This window comes from Rhinichthys klamathensis, unplaced genomic scaffold (genome assembly GCF_029890125.1).
Source record: "Rhinichthys klamathensis goyatoka isolate OS25496 unplaced genomic scaffold, OSU_Roscu_1.1 h1tg000820l_1, whole genome shotgun sequence".
Taxonomy (NCBI): domain Eukaryota; kingdom Metazoa; phylum Chordata; class Actinopteri; order Cypriniformes; family Leuciscidae; genus Rhinichthys; species Rhinichthys klamathensis.
Window position 1 is genome coordinate 15,001 of NW_026607206.1, and position 21,540 is coordinate 36,540.

A 21,540-nucleotide genomic window follows, 5' to 3' on the forward strand; every position below is an offset into this window, starting at 1 on the left:
ACTGCTAGTGTCTAATACTCCTTCCTCACACGTTCATGTCACCGCACACATGTGGTTTACTGGTGCAGGTCATAATTCAGAGCCACAAACTGTTTAACAGTGGCTTGACTAGGTGTTTCCACACACACTAGTGCTGTTCTTAGCTCACTTTTAAGAGGATTTTATCTCGGTTTTTATTGGGCTTTAGAAAGTTTCTCAGTAACACTTTAATTTACTGTGTACTTGTTACACGTAGTTACTGTAGTTATAACTGTAAATTATGCATAATTACATGCAACAAACCCTAAACCAAATCCCTAAAGTAAGTATGTAGTTAATTATTATTACACAGTACTTAAATGTAAAATTACAGTGTAACACATGGACACCTTAAAATAAAGCGTAACCAGTTTCTCTTACAGAAACAGCTGAATTTTTTTTTTTTTTTACTGATATTTACTGTACATCATAGCTATAATAATCCACATGCACATTTCTTTTTTAATTAAAATTATTAATGTTCTTCTTCTGGGTGACTTGTTTGATTTACTTGATTATAATTTAAAAATAAATAAAATTGTATTTATTTAAATAAATCACATTTACATTTATTTAAAAAAAAGAATACTTCAGTATTTATTTATTTTTATTGAATTGAACTGTGGTTCATTGTTCTCTATAAAATACTTTAAATCACAGCTATAACAAACCGACTGCACATTTCTTTGTTAATAAAATTAATACGATAACTGGTTTAACTTATTTTATGTACTGTATCATTTAAATTTTTTCTTTTTTACAAATTGCATTTATTTATTTTAATAAAGCACATTTATTTAAATACAATAATTAATATTTATGTAAATAAATTAATATTTTTTATTCATTTATTGGTTTGAATTAAAAACTGTGGTTTATTGTTCTCAAATAAAAAAAGTGTATTCATCTAATTTATTTGATGTAACTTTTATCATTTAAAAATAAATAAAATTGCATTTATTTATTTTAATAAAGCACATTTATTTAAACAAATCAATCAATATTCATGTAAATAAATTGATATTTTTACTTTTTACTTTTTACAATTTACTGTTCTCAGATCAATAAAAAAGTGTGTAGAAATGACTGCTTAAAAACCCCATTTGGTGTTTCGATTACTGTGCAAACCTGAAGTAAAAGAGCCCAAAACACTCATCTGCCAAAAATATTCTGCGTTTTGGCAGATGAAGGAAACCACAGGGAAATTAATGATCTGTTTGATCCAATTGAGTCCACTTGCGTCAGCTGATGGTTGTTTGGAAATGTTTTGGACTAGTTTTTATGGCCTTTAATCTCTGGGAGAGACTCAGACGTGTTTAACGGAGTTGAGCTGCGCTTCAGCGAGTTACTTCATCCGCCAGACACTAAACATTATTCAGCATGAGTGGAAAATGGCTTGTGGGAAAAAACAAACAAGGGAGATGCAATCCAGACAGCTGTGAGCGGCATATCAAGACAAGATACTGATTGTGCAAGCCGAGCAGAACAATGACTACGTCACAATGATGATTAAAAACAAATAAATCAATGAATAAACACACAGACATCATCAGATTAAAAGTAGTCCAGCTAAAAATGATGTGTTTTCCAGTACAAATATCTTAACATGCTTAAAACAAGATTCCTTTACTTGAGATGCTAAATGACAAGATATTACGGCTCATTTTATGGAAATGAATGAATGAAAATGAAGCGAGTTTTTGCTGAAAACAAGAACAAATATCTGCACCATCCGGAAAGTGGGCGGGGCCATGAGCTACGCTCATGAATATTAATTATGTGCTGCCCTGATTTGCCGAAAGACAGACCTTGGGTAGGTAGGTGGGAGAATAGAATGGAAAAGAATAGAATGGGATGGAATAGAATAAAATGGAATAGAATAGAATAGAATGGGGTGGAATAAAATGGAATAGAATAGAATGGGATGGAATGGAATAAAATGGAATATAATAGAATAGAATAGAAAGAATAGAATGGGATGGAATAAAATGGAATAGAATAGAATGGAATAAAATGGAATATAATAGAATAGAAAGAATAGAATGGGATGGAATAGAATAGAATGGGGTAGAATAAAATGGAATAGAATAGAATGGGGTGGAATAAAATGGAATAGAATAGAATGGGATGGAATAAAATGGAATAGAATAGAATAGAATGGGGTGGAATAAAATGGAATACAATAGAATGGGAATGGAATAAAATGGAATATAATAGAATAGGATGGGATGGAATAAAATGGAATAGAATAGAATGGGATGGAATGGAATACAATGGAATATAATAGAATAGAAAGAATAGAATGGGATGGAATGGAATAAAGTGGAATAGAATAGAAAAGAATAGAATGGGGTGAAAAAAAATGGAATAGAATAGAATTGAATAGAACGAGGTGGAATAAAATGGAATAGAATAGAATGGGATGGAATGGAATAAAATGGAATATAATAGAATAGAAAGAATAGAATGGGATGGAATAAAATGGAATAAAATAGAATGGGATGGAATGGAATAAAATGGAATATAATAGAATAGAAAAGAATAGAATGGGGTGGAATAAAATGGAATAGAATAGAACGGGGTGGAATAAAATGGAATAGAATAGAATGGGATGGAATGGAATAAAATGGAATATAATAGAATAGAAAGAATAGAATGGGATGGAATGGAATAAAGTGGAATATAATAGAATATAATAGAATAGAAAAGAATAGAATGGGATGGAATAAAGTGGAATATAATAGAATAGAAAGAATAGAATGGGATGGAATGGAATAAAATGCAATATAATAGAATAGAAAGAATGGGATGGAATGGAATAAAGTGGAATAGAATAGAATAGAAAAGAATAGAATGGGATGGAATGGAATAAAGTGGAATATAATAGAATAGAAAATAATAGAATGGGATGGAATGGAATAAAATGGAATAGAATAGAAAATAATAGAATGGGATGGAATGGAATAAAATGGAATAGAATAGAATAGAAATGTGTGCAAACCACGTATCACAACCAGACACGTTATCTCCTCCCTAATTAAAGTAAATGCTCTGAAACTGAGTAAAAACGAAAGGCCCCAGGCGGGACCGGGTCTCCCACCGAGCGGCCAGGACGAGTCGTTATTCTTCGCCGCAGGGTTTGGGGCAGTAACATTTTTAAGGGGGTTTTCCATGTGCCGTTCATCCCTAATTGGAAAGAGGTCATGCCAGCATCTGAACAGTTCAGGGTGTCTACGCCGACCTTTAATGTCCGTTACCTTACAGAGAAACTCAACATTCAGCATATCACAGATTAAAAGGGGAGCAAATGGAAACTGAAATCTATAGAAATATATTGATTTACATTTAAAATAATGCAAAATACAGTTTTTTTTCATGGCTGGAAAGAAATAAGGGTTACACTTTATTTTAAGGTGTCTGTGTTAAAGTTTAATTATACATTTACTGAGTAATAATAATTAACTACTAGGGTTGAGGGTTTAGTTGCATATAAATATGCATAAATTATCATTATTACTATAGTACCTAAATGTAACACGTGAAACACGGACTCTGTAAAATAAAGTGTTCTTGACTTAACCACCATTTTGCATTTGGCAATAAATAAGTACATTTTTGGACCCTGTTCTCTTATGCTTTGCCAGCCATAGTGTCAAATCTAGCGCTCATGATCGAACCACAAACCAGAGACTGTGCCAGAGATGAGCTAGTAAGAACGCTGATTCATTATAATCATGATCTGAGCAGAGCAAGTCACGGCAAACCCCGTTTTAACACTGCAATCTAGTCAGACAGAGCCAGAGATGCTCAGACAGATCATTAACAACCTAAAACGCTTCAAATGTGTCGTAAAATGTAACAAAACTAGTAAAACTTTATTTATTTAACCTGGCAAGTCACTTAAGAGAATTAAAATCTCCTGAAAGACATACTAACATATCACAATACACACACACACACACACACACACACACATATAAATTCATTTAAAACATTCACAACCCGTGATAAAAACATTCCCTAATAGTTTTTTAAATGCAGAGATTGAAATAAAAGACGTTTGTAGCACATTTCAATCATTTGGAGCAGCGAAACCAAAAGCAGAGCGACCATAGATTGTTTTTTTTTTCTTTTTTAGGGATAATCAAATGAATATATATATATATGATTAGATGATCAGGTTGAGTATGTACTAACATGTGGTTGCAGCAACTCTTGCAGATATTTGGATAAATTAGACTAGCCGTCTCAAGTCAAGTTGTCAGTTACAGGCTTTTAACTGTAATCTGCATCTGTGTGTGTGTGTGTGTGTAATGTCCTCAGATCCCGTCTCGCTGGACGACTGCTGTAAGGATGGCAAGGACAGAGGTCAGGAGTCTCAGGACTGCACGAGTCTGCCGCTCATCTCTGAATCCACAACCTGCAGGTTTGAGCCACGACTTCAACATTTCCACAGCAAATGCGTTAAACAGCGACGAATCGGTTCTTTAGTTCAGCCGTCTAAACAAAAGCAAACAGAACCCATTATAGTCAGTGATGCTGTCTACGCAAACGGATCAAGTGCAATAAAATAACACTTTTTTGCATGTTTTCTTTCCACTGGTCTAAAAATCTCCCCAAAAACTGATTAGTGCATGAAAAAACAATAGTTTTGCCGGTAGTGTCGCGTTATAGGCATCATTTGTTTCCTGGCAAAAACCTGTGCATGCATCCAATCAGATTGGAGCATGCAATTATGGGTTAAAACAGGCCATAATATGCCCTTGATGTGTTTCAGGCTCTACTAGAACAGGTTTTCCTGCTTGAATGTTGATTATTCTCCTCATATTCTCCATTGTTGCGGCTCCTCTCTTCCCAGTCTGTCAGTAACGCTCTGTTTACTGTGGCTACGTTCACACTGTCAGTCCAAATCCGGTTATTTGTGTATCCGATCTAAAATTATTGACGTCTACACTGTGTAGATCCGATTTGTGTGTTCATGCATCTCCGTTTTCCGGAATATCTGCATTGGGTTCGACGTTGCGTTGGTAGGAATACGCCAAAAACAACAACAACAACCGCAACATGGAGGGGTTTCCAATAGAGATGCTGTCTTATTTAAATTGTACAACATTACAATGTGTAGCCAGCAGAACCGGAGGCTGGTATTTATCCACGCTGGATCCTCCATCGGTTTACAAACATGTCTCCGTTATATTGCCATTTTCTGCTCGTCCGGCACTTTGGAACAACACAGCATTGTTTTCCTATAATAACGTCTGACGTTTACATTTTATGTGGCGTGAGAAAGTCACATAAACCACATGAAATCCGATCAGATCAGTCAGACTGAAACGGATTTTCAGAAATGCGATTTGAATAGGATTTCAAACCACATATGGATGTAGCTTGAAACGGATTTGAAAAAATGTGATTTTTTGCCGTTCACACTTGCTAAATCTAAACGGATTTCAATCGGATATGCACAAAAATTTGGACGCATTTGGACTGACGTAGCCTATGAAGCCCCGCCTTCTGAAAAGCACACTGTGCTCTGATTGGTCGGCTGGAGCAGTGTGCTCTGATTGGTCGAGCGCTTCGAGTGTGTTTGGGAAATGTCCCGCCCCTTTCCATAACCGCCAGTTTAACACACTACTAACTAACTCAACCAGGCCCCGCCCCTTTATTATGCGTATGAATTATTATAATGAGGAATATTGTGACGTGTTCGTTCCCGGGAGAAACTCAAGACTACAATGGAGGCGTTTCAGAAACACTGACACTGATATAGAGAACAGGGTGGCCCGCAGGTCCTTAAAATGTTTTAAATAAAGTTTTCCTAATAAAAGGCCTTAAAAAGGTTTACAATGTCTTAAATTCAGATTCGATGGGTCTTAAATATTTCTGGTCACATTACCGCTAAAATGTCACAACGTCCGTCAAATAACCAGCGAAGCATCGAATCGCGAGAATGATTCTGATTTTATTACATAAACAGCGATTGATAATGATCATGTGTTTCTGGTAGCGCTGTTGAGACTCGCCTGTCTCTGTGAGAGACTTTATAGTGAGAAATCAAAACAAACGAGCATAACAGCACACATCATAACTCACAGAACAAACATACTGAGTTGAACATTCACAATGTGGAGTTTTTTTATTTATAACATATGATATAGTTGAGTAACATAACATGACGGGAGCTATTTTGCTGAATATTCTCACGATTGCAAAATGTAACATTGATTTTAGTTCAATAAACAAGTAGTTAATATTAAATTAGGTTAGACATTAAATATTACATATACGTTTGTAATATAATGTGTATTTCCATCACAGGTTTGGTCTTAAATTTCATTCAAAGTGGCATTAAAAAGGTCTTAAATTGAACTTTTTTATATCTGTAGACACCCTGAGAGAAGAGCGTTTGCATGCTCAAACAGCAACATTACACACTAGAGAAAGATGAACATGGGGAAAAAGCAGAATAGTTCCTCTTTAAAATATCAGATCAGATCAATGCATCATTGGGAGAAGTGGTTTCGACTGTGATGGTGAGATCGGCGCTCGGTCTCAGTGCCAGTCAGGCGTCACATGTGCTTATCTTGGCCTTCAAAGCGATCTGGAGTTTGTCTAAATGAGAAAGTGCAAGAAAAAAGTGGTGATGTTTGGATATTTTTGGGTAGGTGGGCTTGCAAAAATGAGACTAACTCAAATCCAGGAAATTCCACTGAGGTGAAACTCTAGTCAGACGGAGAAGAGCGAAAGCGACCCGAATAACAGGAAATCTGCAGATTATTGCAGACACAGAGAAAGGGGGAAAACAAGTCCAGAAAAGCGAAAGGAGAAATCTTGCAGAGGATTCCTGCCTTAAAAGGGGCTTCGGGGAGGAAGATGCACGAGCGTCTCTGCCAGGATGGATGGGCTGATTGTGAAAGAGAGTGAAGCAAGAGCGAACGAGACAAACAGTCGTCGTTTTACCGTAAAAACCGGCCCGTGCGTCAGTGCTGGATCAGAACCAGACAGCCATGCTCTCGCTGGAAAGTGCTCAGGAAGCAGAGTTCATTTCATTAAAGTGAATTCAAAGGAACTTTGAGATCTGAACACACTTGAAAAAAAACTTTCTGTATTGTTTCCAGTGCACATTAAATCAAGATACATTTACTTGAGATGCTAAATGATTTAAGATATTACGTTTTATTTTCATTGCGATGGATTTTTTTCCTTAGAGAAGCTCCTTATAAACATGCTTTAGCTCACAAACCTGAGTGACTGGTCCTGATCAATGGCACTCACTGAACATATAATCTATAATCTGTTGATTCCCAGCGCTGGCCGGCTGACCTGACCATGTGTGTGTGTGTGTGTGTGTGTGTGTGTGTTTTGTAGGATAGCTCAGGAACAGTGTTGTGCGACGGTTCTTGACGACAACATCTGCACCATCGGGATCAACATGGCGAAGGACCAGGGCAGTTGCGACAGCCTCTTGTCCAGCAGCACATGTGAAACCAAGACGTCCAAGGTGTGTGTGATCTCTCGCCGCACGCATATTTATTTATGCGTGTTTAATGATTTTATGCAGAATCATAAATTTATATATATTTACACGCACACACGGCACACACACACACACACGCACACACACACTCTCACACACACACACACACACACACACACACACACACACACACACACACACACACACACACACGCATGCATGCACACACGCACACACTCTCTCTCTCACACACACACACACACACACACACACACACACACACACACACACACACACACACACGCACACACACACACACACGCACACACACTCTCTCACACACACACACACACACACACACACACACACACACACACACACACACACACACACACACACACTCACACACACACACACACACACACGCACGCATGCACGCACACACACTCTCACACACGCACTATCTCTCTCTCTCTCTCTCTCACACCTCACACGCACACACACACACACACACTCTCTCTCTCTCTCTCTCACACACACACGCACACACACTCGCACACTCTCACACACACACACACACACACACACACACACACACACACACACACACACACACACACACACACACACACACACACACACACACACACACACACTCAAACTCACACACACTCACACACACTCACACACACACATTACCTCATTAACACACACTCACACGCGCACACACACTCACACGCGCTCACACACACACACACACACACACACACACACACACACACACTGCAGCTCACTTAGGCTAATGGAGCCAATGTGTCTTCACATCGTTTTATCATTTAAAATCACAACAAACTTCTTTTGGAGAAATGTTTACCTTATAAAGTGTATGTCTCTTTGAAATATACGAGACCTGTGTTGATACTCCGTATCATGAAAAGGCAAATATTTTCATGTGAAATGTAAGTGTCAGAGTACATGTTGGGTCAGTGTTCTTGTCGGTGCACTTGTGTGTGTGAGACTCTCAGATCACAATAAGATGATGAATGTGTTTTAAAGCAGGAACTCTAGAGATCGAGGGGTAAAAATAGAAGTCTTTCTCTCCGCTCTGTTTACACTGAGCAAGAGGGAACTTGCCCAAATCACAAGAGTGGAGGCCGTTCCTGTCAGACGTGTGTGTGTGTGTGAGAGAGAGAGAGACTGTGAGTGTGTGTGTGGCGTAATAAATCCCTCACAGGCTCTCCGCCAAACCTCAGCATGAAGAATAGAGCCTTTAATAATACACACCTGAGTGTGTTTCAACATTACTTCTAGGAAACATTCATCTCGGCCTGTCACTGGGACTCGATAGTGACTGTTAAAGTGCCTGTCAGACTATTGCTCTACTTTATTTATGTGTTTATCACGAACCCGGAGCATAATTCATCTCGAACCGTTCAAGGCAGGTATTAGATGATCTGATGGCAAGTTTAAGCTCTTTAAATCACCAGATGTGTGTGTGTGTTTCCTCTAAAACGCAAGAGGAGCCTTTTCTGGTACGAGCTTTCAGTTCTTAGAAGAAACTTTACTCAAACTGTTTATGGACAAAAGATGCATGTGCATTTGATAATTCACACAAAAATTCACATTCTCATCATTCAACACATCTTTCTCTCGCGGGTCAAAATGACCCAAAGCCCTAAAATTATACTTTGTTTTTTTTCTTTATTTAATTTTTTATAATATTTTCTGTTTTTAATGCAATTTTTTTTCTTTTTTTCTTTATATTACTAGATTTGATCAATAAATAATAAATAAATAGTAATTTAAGCACATTCCTCACATTCTTTCAACTTAAATTCAAAATAACTCACAATTTCATGTATAAACCTTTTAATTCACCTCAAAATATCTTACATTGGGAGTCTTTGCCGTCCTCTTGTGGAAAAATAATAATATAAGATGATATTTCACGACTCTAGATGGCGTTATAGCTCTATATGGAGCAGATGAGCTGTTCCGCTGGGTCCTAAACCCAGTCACTTCAGTGTGGGTTCAGATACACATGTAGACGTTATAAAATATTTTTGTTTTGGTAAAGTTTTAGCATTTTTAGTTTGAATTTTGAGCATTTTTAGGTTTTTCTATGTGTACTGAAGCATTCCTCATATTCCATTCATTCCTACGGGGTCAAATTGACCCGCGAGGGAAGGATTGTTACTTTTTTTTTTATTTCAACCACAAAACCCGAACCATTTTGTGTGTGTATTCGTGGTTCAAGTGCAACAAAAGTCCTGGGGTCTTGGACCCCTTTGATGAACACTCAAAAAAAAAAAAAAAAAAAAGTTTCGGGTCACAATGCACAATGCTCCTTTTTAAATTATTATTATTATTTTTTTTTTTGTGTGTTCTCAAGTCGCTTTCTTGGAAGTGCAATTTTCACAAAATAGCGACTTAAATTTGGACAAGTATGGACAACTGTTATCATACTTTTATGCTGCTTTTTTTGTCCTGCTTAACCCTCTGGGGACCAGAGTGTTTTTGGGGCCCTTGGGATGTTTTGACATGCACTGACATTTGTGCTTTTTTCAGTTATTTATAAACATGTTAATGGCAAAGGTGTAAATTCACTCTATATAGCACAGACGGGACTACCATGATAAGTGAGCAACATGTATGTACATGTTTGTATTTTTAATAGAATAATGTTTATGCGTGGTTATTGAAAAAAATAAAAATGAAAGTTGCTGAAATAAGACCACAAAACACATATTGATTATTTCTTCACAAGACTTTTGAAAATTGTATCACATAGCCTAGAATATTTGCTCCAAAACTATGTGAGAATCATCCTGACTGCTCATTCAGATAAGTCAATAAAGTCTTTTACATTTTTAATGACGTGTTTTGTTTGAGAAAGCTTTATGCAGGAGGCGTGATCTCTCATTAATATGTGTGGCATTCCACACCTGAGAAAGACAAAGACCCTCCCCATAATGGCCCTATTAGGTGCTATCAGGCCATATCATTACAGGAGCCTTGCACAAAGAATGAGGAGATTTAAAAAAGAATGGCTTTTAGATTGTTTGGATTTATATAAGGAAAATACAGGGTGCATACGTCTGGACACTTCTATCACACACCCTTCACCATATAGACATGGTTTTATTTCAGTTCAAAGTTCAAAGTTAGAGTTGGAAACATCTTGAAAAGAAAATAGTCTTTTTCCATAAATGTCTTAGTTTGATCATACATATTTCAAAGTTGAGGATTCATTATTTTGATATAGCTTGCATTGGAACAAACATCTTAGTTGATTAGTTTATTGACAAAACATAAGCTTATTTGATGTCTTTATTTTGAAGCTTATTTGATGCTTATTTGATTTGAAAAACTTTATCCAAAACTAGTCAAAGAAATGTTCTTTTATTTCGTCTGTAACAGTGCGTATCTGTGCGTTCATTCATTCATTCACACACACACACACACACACACACACACACACACACACACACACACACACACACACACACACACACACACACACACACACACACACACACACACACACACACACACACACACACACACACACACACACAGAGAGAAACATAATTCACATTTAAACAGTAGGATATGCTATTTGTCCGTTTACAGACACTAACGTTATTCTATATCGCGATTAGAACAAAGCACAAAACACTTACACTTCTCAGCTGAATCTGTTGCTCCTCCTCGAAGTGAAACCAGCACTTGTTCTGTGGTAAATGTCCCAGGATTATTCCTCATAGCCGCGCAAGACGAATCTTAATCTGACTAAAAAATATTGTGTGTTTACAGCATTTGCCTGGGGGCGTTTATCTATTTTGCAAATGGCCTCAACACATTATCTTATGAATAGCGCGCTCTGCGAGTGGGTGTGAACAAATTAACGATAATGAGCTGAGACAGGAGAAACTGTACTTCTCTTTAGTTTTTGACAGATTACATTGCAGGAGAATATTTGTTTTAAATGTGAATTGTTTTATTTAAAAGTAGAAATTTAAAGCGTTCTTTAGACGTATGTTTCATGTTTGTGTGATAAGTATTAGCGGAGTTTCCGTTCATTTTCCAGACATGTTTCAGAAAGATTTTTGCGGAGACAGAGTGAGCTGAAAGCGCACCCTGTTTATTTTATTTATTTTAAAAAAAGCACAAGGTTTTGATGTTAATGTGAGTGTACACAAAAAAAGAAGACCCTCTATAGTTTATAATCATGTATTGATTTTATTTATATGACCATAAATGACGGAGTATTTTAAGTCTATGTTGCTGCTATGTGAAAAAAAAACAGCAAAACGCGCGGGCGCGTTCTTGGTCCCCAGAGGGTTAATTTTGTAGCTTGAAAAAAATTTTGCACTGCAAAAATATATATTTTTCTTTTTATATTTTTGTCCTGTTTTCCAGTAAAAATATCTGAACATTCATAAATCAAGATAGATTTACTAAAGATATTAAGTCTTGTTAACTGAAAAATATATCAAAATTAAGCGAGCTTATGCTTAAAACAAGAAATATCTGCCAATTTGATCAGAAAAAATGTACTTTTAGATATTTGTACTGGAAACCAAGTCATTTTTTTGCAGTGCGCATGACCTAGTGTTTTATGTGTTTACACACTCAGGTTTATCTGATCGCACACATCTCTGTTTTTTCACATTCAGATTTGTGCTTTTGCTCTGTAAAGATGAATTATCACCAACAATGTGCATTTGAGTCCAAGATGAGTCTTTATTTGTTTCTGGGAAATCAGCCATGATGCTTACCCCCCCCTTACCCTCTCTCTCTCTCTCTCTCTCTCTCTCTCTCTCTCTCTCTCTCTCTCTCTCTCTCTCTCTCTCTCTCTCTCTCTCTCTCTCTCTCTCTCTCTCTCTCTCTCTCTCTCTCTCTCTCTGTGTGTGTGTGTGGTAAGAAAAGGATTTAGTCATTTTCAGATCAGATAATAAAAGATCTGGGTAAAGTAAAGAGCGCACTTCTTTGTGTCTGTGTCTTGACTCACTCTGTGCTCCCTATAGTCAGCTGACTAAGAACCTTATAAGTAAGAGATTTGGAACGCTCTACATACAGCAATATCATGTGGAGCGCAAAAGATTATATACAATATAATATAAACTTATATATATATACTGTATATGTATAATGTTTTATTTTAATATGTATGTGTAATATACTAAAATATTTACTATAACAGAATTTATCTTAGAATTATCTATATACATATGTACAGGTGAAACTCGAAAAATTAGAATATGGTACAAAAGTTAATTTATTTCAGTAATTCAACTTAAAAGGTGAAACTAATATATTATGTAGACTCATTACATGCAAAGTGAGATATTTCAAGCCTTTATTTGTTATAATTTTGATGATTATGGTTTACAGCTTATGAAAACCTTTTCACAATATTCTCATTTTGAATTTGGGGTTTTCATAAGCTGCAATCATCAAAATTATAGCAAAATAAAGGCTTGAAATATCTCACTTTGCATGTAATGAATATATTAGTTTCACCTTTTAAGTTGAATTACTGAAATAAATTAACTTTTGCACCATATTATAATTTTTCGAGTTTCACCTGTGTGTGTGTATATATATATATATATATATATATATATCAATAAATAGATAAGTCTAAAATAATAAATTATATAATAGTATATTAATATTTATTAAATTGTATACATATATATATATATATATATATATATAGACAGATTAAATATTCAAAAGGAAAAAAATACACATCATGTAATAATAATTTATTAATAATAATAATATATATATATATATATATATATATATATATATATATATATATATAATTATTATTATTAAAGAATTATTACATGAGGTGTTCATAAATGAAGAACAAAAGGTTGTTTACTCATGTACATCCGCAGTTCTTCCTCGTCCCTGACCCCGTGTGTTTCTCCTCTTCTTCTTCTTCTGCAGATGTGCTGCGAGTGCTGTTTGCTCGGCCGGGCGGCTCAGGAGCGAGGCCTGTCATGTGACCTGACGCTCGCTGTGGGGTACCAGTGCGGTGTGGTGTCCCGGGCCTGCTGTGTGGACCGCCTGCCCATTATACATGCGAAACCCACACCGGGTGAGAAGAACAAACACCACGCACTCATGATGGAAAACAGCGAAACAATCCAGTTGAAATCATCATGGTTATGACATCACAACCCTCCTTAAAGAGACAGTGCACCCAAAAAGTTTTAATTCTGTCATCATGTACTCACCCTCAAGCCTGAATGAGTTTCTTTGTCCTGTTTAACACAAAAGAGGATGTTTAAGAATGTGGGCAACCAAACAGTTGCTGACTTCCATAGTTTATTTATTGTGGAAGTCAATGGGGGACCAGCAACTGTTTTTAGCAACTTAGTATAGAGATTGAATCATCTGAAAACCACGCCCACCGTCTCCATTGACTTTGTATTACGGGAAGCTGCCTTCTTGTCATTTCTGACTTATAACAAAAAACAGAACAATATCTAAAAGCTGCTATGTGACAGAGTGTACAGCAAACAAGCTAAATTACCCAGAAATACGTTTTTATAAGCTGTCGACCCCAAAAAAACTAGCGTTTAAGGACACAAAAGTGGATACCGGCGATAAGACGTGAAGCATCAGCTGAAAAGAATGGGTAAATTGTGGGATGCACTACAAATACACTACGTGTGCAGAAAACATTTTATCACGGGTATGTAAAATATCAAAATATCAGTTTTATATATTATATTTCTGTAAGCTTAGCTATCCTGTTGCCGATTACGTTCCCCTCAGTGGCGTAAGTTACTTCTCAGAGTAATATGACACGTTGGGCTCGGTCTCCACTTTTGTGTCCTTAAACACAAATTTTTTTGGGGTCGACAGCTTATAAACACGTATTTCTGGGTTGTTTAGCTTATTTGCTGTACACCTTGTCACATAACAAAAACCAAAACAATGTCTGAAAGCTGCTATAAGTCAGAAATGACGAGGAGGCAGCGTCACGCAATGCAGTCAATGGAGACGACGGGATGCACCCCTCCCCCTCCCCCGGTGTGGGCGTGGCCTAAATGCACTGTCTCTATTACAGTCTCACTGGACTCTGCTGCCCTCTAGTGCCACAGAGGAGCTCAGACTAAAGTTTTAATGCATTACAGTTTTTTACAGTCGCTAGGACACATTTCTCAATACTTAGGTCACTTTTTCAAAACTCTTCACACAGTTCTCCTAACCAACTTTCAGCTCGGCACAGGAGTTCATTTCACATTCAAAATCCACTTAAACTACAGAATCACTTTGTTGTACATGTCTCAGATCAACACACTCTTCCATAACACTAGCAAAGGTTGACAGCCAACAAACACACTTTGTCACCCACAAAACAATGACCTAAAAAACACTAACAACAGGAAACTTTATACAATGTTTTCCTCTGTAAATGCTTTCTTTCTTCTACCTCTCTACTGTTTAGAAATCACTGCAATATATGTGACTAGAATGAATTAGACATGATGCAGTAGCCTATGGTTCAATACTTTATATATTTTATGTTTTTGGAGTAATTCAAAAGTACAAAAATTTGTATACACACCATCCACTGATTCAGATACAATAGGAATCAGCTCTGGTTGGTCCAAATGCCCAATTGTTTTTATACCATTTAATTTTTAGATTTGAAATATATTTCATTACAATATTACTGTAGAAATGTGGCAAAATGCTGTCTTATTCAGTTTTGTATTATGTTATTGTTTTGAACTTAAGTTTAACAGTTTTGAAAACAGTGTGTAAGCATGTGCAAATTGACCTGTAGGTACAGAGTTTTGGCGGTTGTTGTGTCGAAGTGAGAAAATAATTAATGTAATTTGAAAGATGTAGTCATTGAATGCATTTTGTGCCAAAGCAATGATAAATGATCCACAGTTTAGCCCACATATACTTCTGTTGTGCTCACTGTGTGAAGAGTTTTTAAAAAGTGACCTAAGTATTGAGAAATGTGTCCTAGCGACTGTAAAAAACGGTAACTTACTGTATGTGTTCAAATGACAGATTTACAACCCGATGCACCAAACATTGACGACCGATGCAAAGGTATCTGAAACTATATAAGCCTATACAGACATATAATCAAATGCATGATTGAGAGTTTTTAGAGTAGTCTCATTAACGCTGTGTGTGTGTGTGTTTGCACTGAAGCTGCAGGCTGTGCTCAGCGTTGTGTGAACGGCACTTGTGTGTGTTTGGAGGGATTCAAGCTGAAGGCGGATAGAAAAACCTGTGAAGGTCAGTATGTGTCCACCTGTAAACGTACACATTTATTCAAACGCACGTCAGTCATGTGATCAGAAGAAAGAGAGTCACTGCAAGTCTTAATGCACAGATCCCATCTTTTGTCCATATCCGTTTACACTCACTTTAGACAGGAGGACTGGTATCCGATATCTGTGTTTACATTAATTCCCGCCCAAAAATTATTTTCGGTGATCGTTTTTCTATGCACATGGACATGGTAGACCCTGGTTTTGAATGGCCGTGCTATTAAAATTACTTATATAATTCATGTCGGGTGGTCATGATTATTTGCCAGCAGCATGGACGAGATGTCATGACTCATGAATGTTTTGCAGCTTTATAATGTTCGTTTATCTACAGTTCAGATCTAGAAATCTGAAGTGGAATAAAGTAGCGCTGTATATTATTATTTTATGACTTAACCGGAGCGAGCGAGAGAGAGAGAGTAACCTAATAGTGAAGCTTATTTTAACTAATTGAAGCTTGGTTTAACTAATTACAGTGAAGTTATCACCTCTGTAGGGACGCAGATGGTTTCATTAGTCTGTTTCTGACGCGTGCCTTTGTCTTGAATAAAATAAATATTGTCCATACCTTCAGAATAAATTTCGGATAAACCAAATCCATTTATTGTCCATTTGGTATTGCAAACAACAAAAAAGAACGAAAATAAAAACTAAATCAAAATATCTGATTCAAAACATACTGTTAGGCATGAGCACTGTCTTTCACAATCCAACTCTCAACACGGCACGGTCAAAAAGTTTGTTGACCTTCCATCAGCGCACCTGTAACTCATTATCACCTTACTTAAATATACTCAAAATACTCATACGCCATCTAGTGTCACGAACAAAAAATACAATTCAAAATAATGGCTCCAACAACCTCATTGCTGAGAAATATAATGTAGCTTTCAGTAGCGAAGCTGTTTTATTTATAAAAGTCAGTTGAAAACCAGCTCGTGAATGTTTCGGTGTTCGCTACCATTTCTTTTCTTTACCAAGACAAATATAAAGTTCCCAGCTAAATATAAACCCTTGAGCGAGCGCATACAGACACGTCTGCCTCATAATACAACATTAAAAATCTATCTTTGTGAATAAACGTGTCGTCCTCGCCTTGTGGCGGCTTGAATTCAAAGGAGAATCGGATATGTGTGTTTAGACGCAGGTCGGATGTCAGATATCGGATTTGAAAGTGGCTCAGATCGGATGCAAAAAACAAACAATAAACTCCGATCTGTGTCAGATGTGTGTAAACGCAGCCTCTGTGTCTCGACAGACATCAACGAGTGTGTGTTGGGCGCTTATCAGTGCCGTCCGGGCGAACGCTGCATCAACACACTCGGCTCGTACCGGTGTCAGAGAGAGGTCAGCTGCGGGACGGGCTACGAGCTCACCGACTCCAACCAGTGCGAAGGTCAGACACACACACACACACACACACACACACACACACACACACACACACACACACACACACACACTCACACACCGGCCAGTGGGAAGGTCAGACACACACACACACACACACACACACACTCACACACACTCAGAACACACCAACCAGTGCAAAGGTCAGACACACACACACACACTCACACACACTCTCACACACACACACACACACACACTCACACACCGACCAGTGGGAAGGTCAGACACACACACACACACACACACACTCACACACACTCACACACACACACACACACACACACACACACTCACACACCGACCAGTGCGAAGGTCAGACACACACACACACACACACACACACACACACACACACACACTCACTCACACACCGACCAGTGGGAAGGTCAGACACACACACACACACACACACACACACTCACACACACACACACTCAGAACACACCGACCAGTGCAAAAGTCAGACACACACACACACACTCACACACACTCAGAACACACCAACCAGTGCGAAGGTCAGACACACACACATACTCAAAACACACCAACCAGTGCGAAGGTCAGACACACACACACACACACACACACACACACACACACACACACACACACACACACACACACACACACACACACACACACACACTCAGAACACACCAACCTGTGCGAAGGTCAGACACACACACACACACACACACACACACACACACACACACTCAGAACACACCAACCAGTGCGAAGGTCAGACACACACACACACACACACACTCAGAACACACCGAACAGTGCAAAGGTCAGACACACACACTCAGAACATACCAACCAGTGCGAAGGTCAGACACACACACACACACACTCACTCAGACCACACCAACCAGTGTGAAGGTCAGACACACACACACACACACACACACACACACACTCAGAACACACCGAACAGTGCGAAGGTCAGACACACACACACACACACACACACACTCACTCAGAACACACCAACCAGTGTGAAGGTCAGACACACACACAGTGTGACAGGTCAGACACAGACACACACACACACACACACACACACACACTCACTCACTCAGAACATACTAGAGCCACAACATTCAAAAACTCTACATATATATATATTTTTTTTTTATGATAATTATTATTACAACAAAAAAAAATACGAAAAAATACGAAATATTAATATATATTACTTATTTGATTATTTGTTTATCGCACTAAGCCATAATGGCGAGCTTGATTTGGATTAATTGTGCAGCTCTATAACCTACATGTCACTCGTCTCCTTAATAATAATAAATGAAGTTCCTAAACGTAAGTTAGGGAGGAGCGAGCCCATCCAATCTTTCAATCAACAAACAGAGTATATAAGCAGCCGCTTACCTCTCCCTAGTATCAGCTGTTCCAGTATGCATTACTGCCGCAAGGAATAATGTCCGACATCCCGGAAATCCAGCTCTTTCCTTCAGACGACGAACTGACAAGCCTTCCTGGGTCACAGCCAGTCACACCCCGCGTGAGATCGAATCTTACGGATCATCTTCATGAGCGTTCTGATCGAGAAATCCAGCGCTCAAAAAACCACTTTCCAAAAGGCAACGCTCTCCTCCATCTTCAAGATCACCAGTTTTAACCGAGCCTCGTCCATCTTCTCTCCATTCTTCCGCTGCTAATACACCGATTCCACCCATTTCAAAATGTTCAGTGTTCAGTGTTCAGCAAAAGCTCAACTCTACGATCTTTTCATCAGTTCTTACAGTTCCAGCATTCCATCAAACACTTCAACATCTTATAAAAGCAAGACTCGCACCTCTTCTACCTCAGTTTCTCTCCCGGTTCGGCGTTCTGAACCCACACAATCCCAACGCGCCGATCCAAAGGCCGCCGGTGTTGTGCCGAATTTCGATTCCCTGCCAAATTATTACCCCCCTCGTTGAAGTCAGTACCTGATTGCCTAATCCTAACCCCACCCATAATCCTAACCCCTCCCCCACAACTAATCCTAAACCTACCAATACTAGGGGGGGTAGTAATTTGGCGGGGGTCGAAATTCGGCACTACACCGGCGCCGCCGCGGCTCACACTTCCTTGTCCGCCGGTATTTCCACCCGGCCAGCAACAGCGGCCGCAAAAAACAGTTCCGCTTCTTCTCCAGCTCTCACAAACTTCATGCTGTCAGCCCCACTCCCCAGGCAAGATCCGAACTCACAAACACATTCCTCCGACTTCCCTCTGCTTCTCCAGTTCTCTCTAAACTTCTTTATTATAACCCTTGTGCCAGGTCACCCTCGCACACAGTTACATTTCTCTCACCCTCAAACCAACCTACTCAAAGAGCGGATCCTAGCGCGAGGTTGCCTTCGCTAGCCTTCTTCCCTCTTTCCTTCCATTCCAATTCGCCTCACCCCTTTTTCCCCTTCTATCTTCCAATTGTCTCCTAATATTCTTTCCAGTTCACATCAGAGCGTGAGGTTGCCTCAGCAAAGGATTTCTACACTTTTCCACACAAAACCTCCCCTTCCTCTCACTTCAGGCCCATAGACAGTATAAGAAGTGGACAGAGCCATCTCATTGGAACTCAGTTGAGACAGTTGAAGCCCATTTTTAGCGATTTCTGAGCACTTCCGTTCCTGACGCGCAGACTCAGACCGACTCAAACTAAGCTTGATGACGTGAGCAACCTGTCTGACAGACGTTAATCTTCTAGTAGCTGTGCGTGAAAATTGCCAACGTTAATCTTGCAGAGACGGGGAACTTGAGCAAAGAGTTCTTTGGCGTGAGTGAGCAGGAGTAAGTATTCCGTTGCTTTTATGGACTCATTATCTATGGGCTTCTCCCTTGACGGGACGTCCCCCCGATTGCCTGCGAGCTTCTCCTGCTGTCTGTACGGTCATTTCTGTACAGCGCGACAGAGAGTCGAGTGGTTATGACGCAATCGTTAGCCTATTTTTACTAAATCTGTTTCTACGGGGCCATAATGTAACATAGAAGGTAATGGAGCACTTTATACATTGTCGTGTTTCTTTAGAAATAAATAATGGACAAATGGAGTCTTTAAACGCCTCAGATGTAAAGTTATTCGCTGTCAAAGTGACGCCAAAATGAATGGGAGTCAATGGAAATGCTAACGCAAGTGAAGTTCTGCTACAACATGGCGGCACCCGGCCGGCTTCAACTTCCGGTCGATGGATTACCCCCTTGTTCAGGCCATGCCAGCCATCTTGGACACCAGCAGTGTTCTTCTTCTTCGTCTTTTACTGGCGACTTGCAACCAATTGGAGCATTATCGCCACCTACTGTATCTTATTTACTTTTGCTTAAATCCTTAGCTTTAGTCCAGTTTGTTGTAGATAAGATGATATGATTTTAAGCACCATCTTTCTGGATTTATTTGAGAAGATATTTGTAATGTTCATTTGTTTGATTCCTTCATGTTCCAGTCCATTCCTTAAATCCATTCTTTGATTTGAGTATTTAATACACTCAAACAGCACATGTTCCACAGTTTCCACCAGCAGTGTTGGGGAGTAATGGAATATATGTAACGGCTTTACGTATTCAGAATACAAATTATGTGTAGGCCCATCTGTATTCCGTTACAGTTACAATTTAAATAGTTGGTATTTAGAATACAGTTACATTGTTGAAATCATTGGATTACATTACGATACTTCTGTTTCACGAGTTTAGTCACTCTCTAAATAAATTAAGGCAACTCAGCATTTCCCAGAAGCCCCAATGTGAAAACGAAAAATGCGCGGTTTGCGTGATCAGTCACAATGAGTCGGAAGAGGAGCAGCGGGAGCTAGAATAGAGATGTAGCCGGAACTACAACAGAGACAGGGCAAGAATGCGTTTCGATCTCGGAAATTCAAACAGCATTTCACATTAAAGAAAGAGAAGGGAGAACGAAATATAGCCTAACTGTGCAGTGCAACCTCTGCTTGCCAGCAACCAACCTCCTTTCAGCGTCCAAAGCAAGGGGGTAATCCATCAGCCGGAAGTTGAAGCTGCCTCCGGGGGCCGCCATTGTAGCTGGCTATCACCTGCTGTTAGCATCCCATTGACTCCCATTCATTTTGGCGTCACTTTGACAGCGAATAACTTTACATCTGAGGCGTCCAAAGACTCCATTTGTCCATTATTTATTTCTAAAGAAACACTTTGTATCTTACACGTTATGGCCCCGTAGAAGCCATTCTTGTAAAAATAGGCTAACGATTGCGTCATAACCACGGGACGCTCTGTCGCACAGTAGATAAATTACCGTGTAGACAGAAGGAGAAGCTCGTAGGCAAT

The 21,540-nt window shown here is 38.7% G+C and overlaps 1 protein-coding gene across 3 annotated transcripts in view; it reads left to right on the plus strand.

Moving 5' to 3' along the window:
- The window catches only part of fbln1 (fibulin 1), a 67,585-nt gene that overhangs the window by 952 nt on the left and 45,093 nt on the right, over positions 1–21,540 (plus strand). For all 3 annotated transcript variants that reach the window (XM_056243650.1, XM_056243651.1, XM_056243649.1), the window contains exons 2-7: positions 4,342–4,444; positions 7,387–7,519; positions 13,463–13,613; positions 15,551–15,592; positions 15,698–15,784; positions 17,078–17,215. In XM_056243650.1, the coding sequence (XP_056099625.1) occupies positions 4,342–4,444; positions 7,387–7,519; positions 13,463–13,613; positions 15,551–15,592; positions 15,698–15,784; positions 17,078–17,215 (654 nt within the window). The remainder of the gene's footprint in view (positions 1–4,341; positions 4,445–7,386; positions 7,520–13,462; positions 13,614–15,550; positions 15,593–15,697; positions 15,785–17,077; positions 17,216–21,540) is intronic.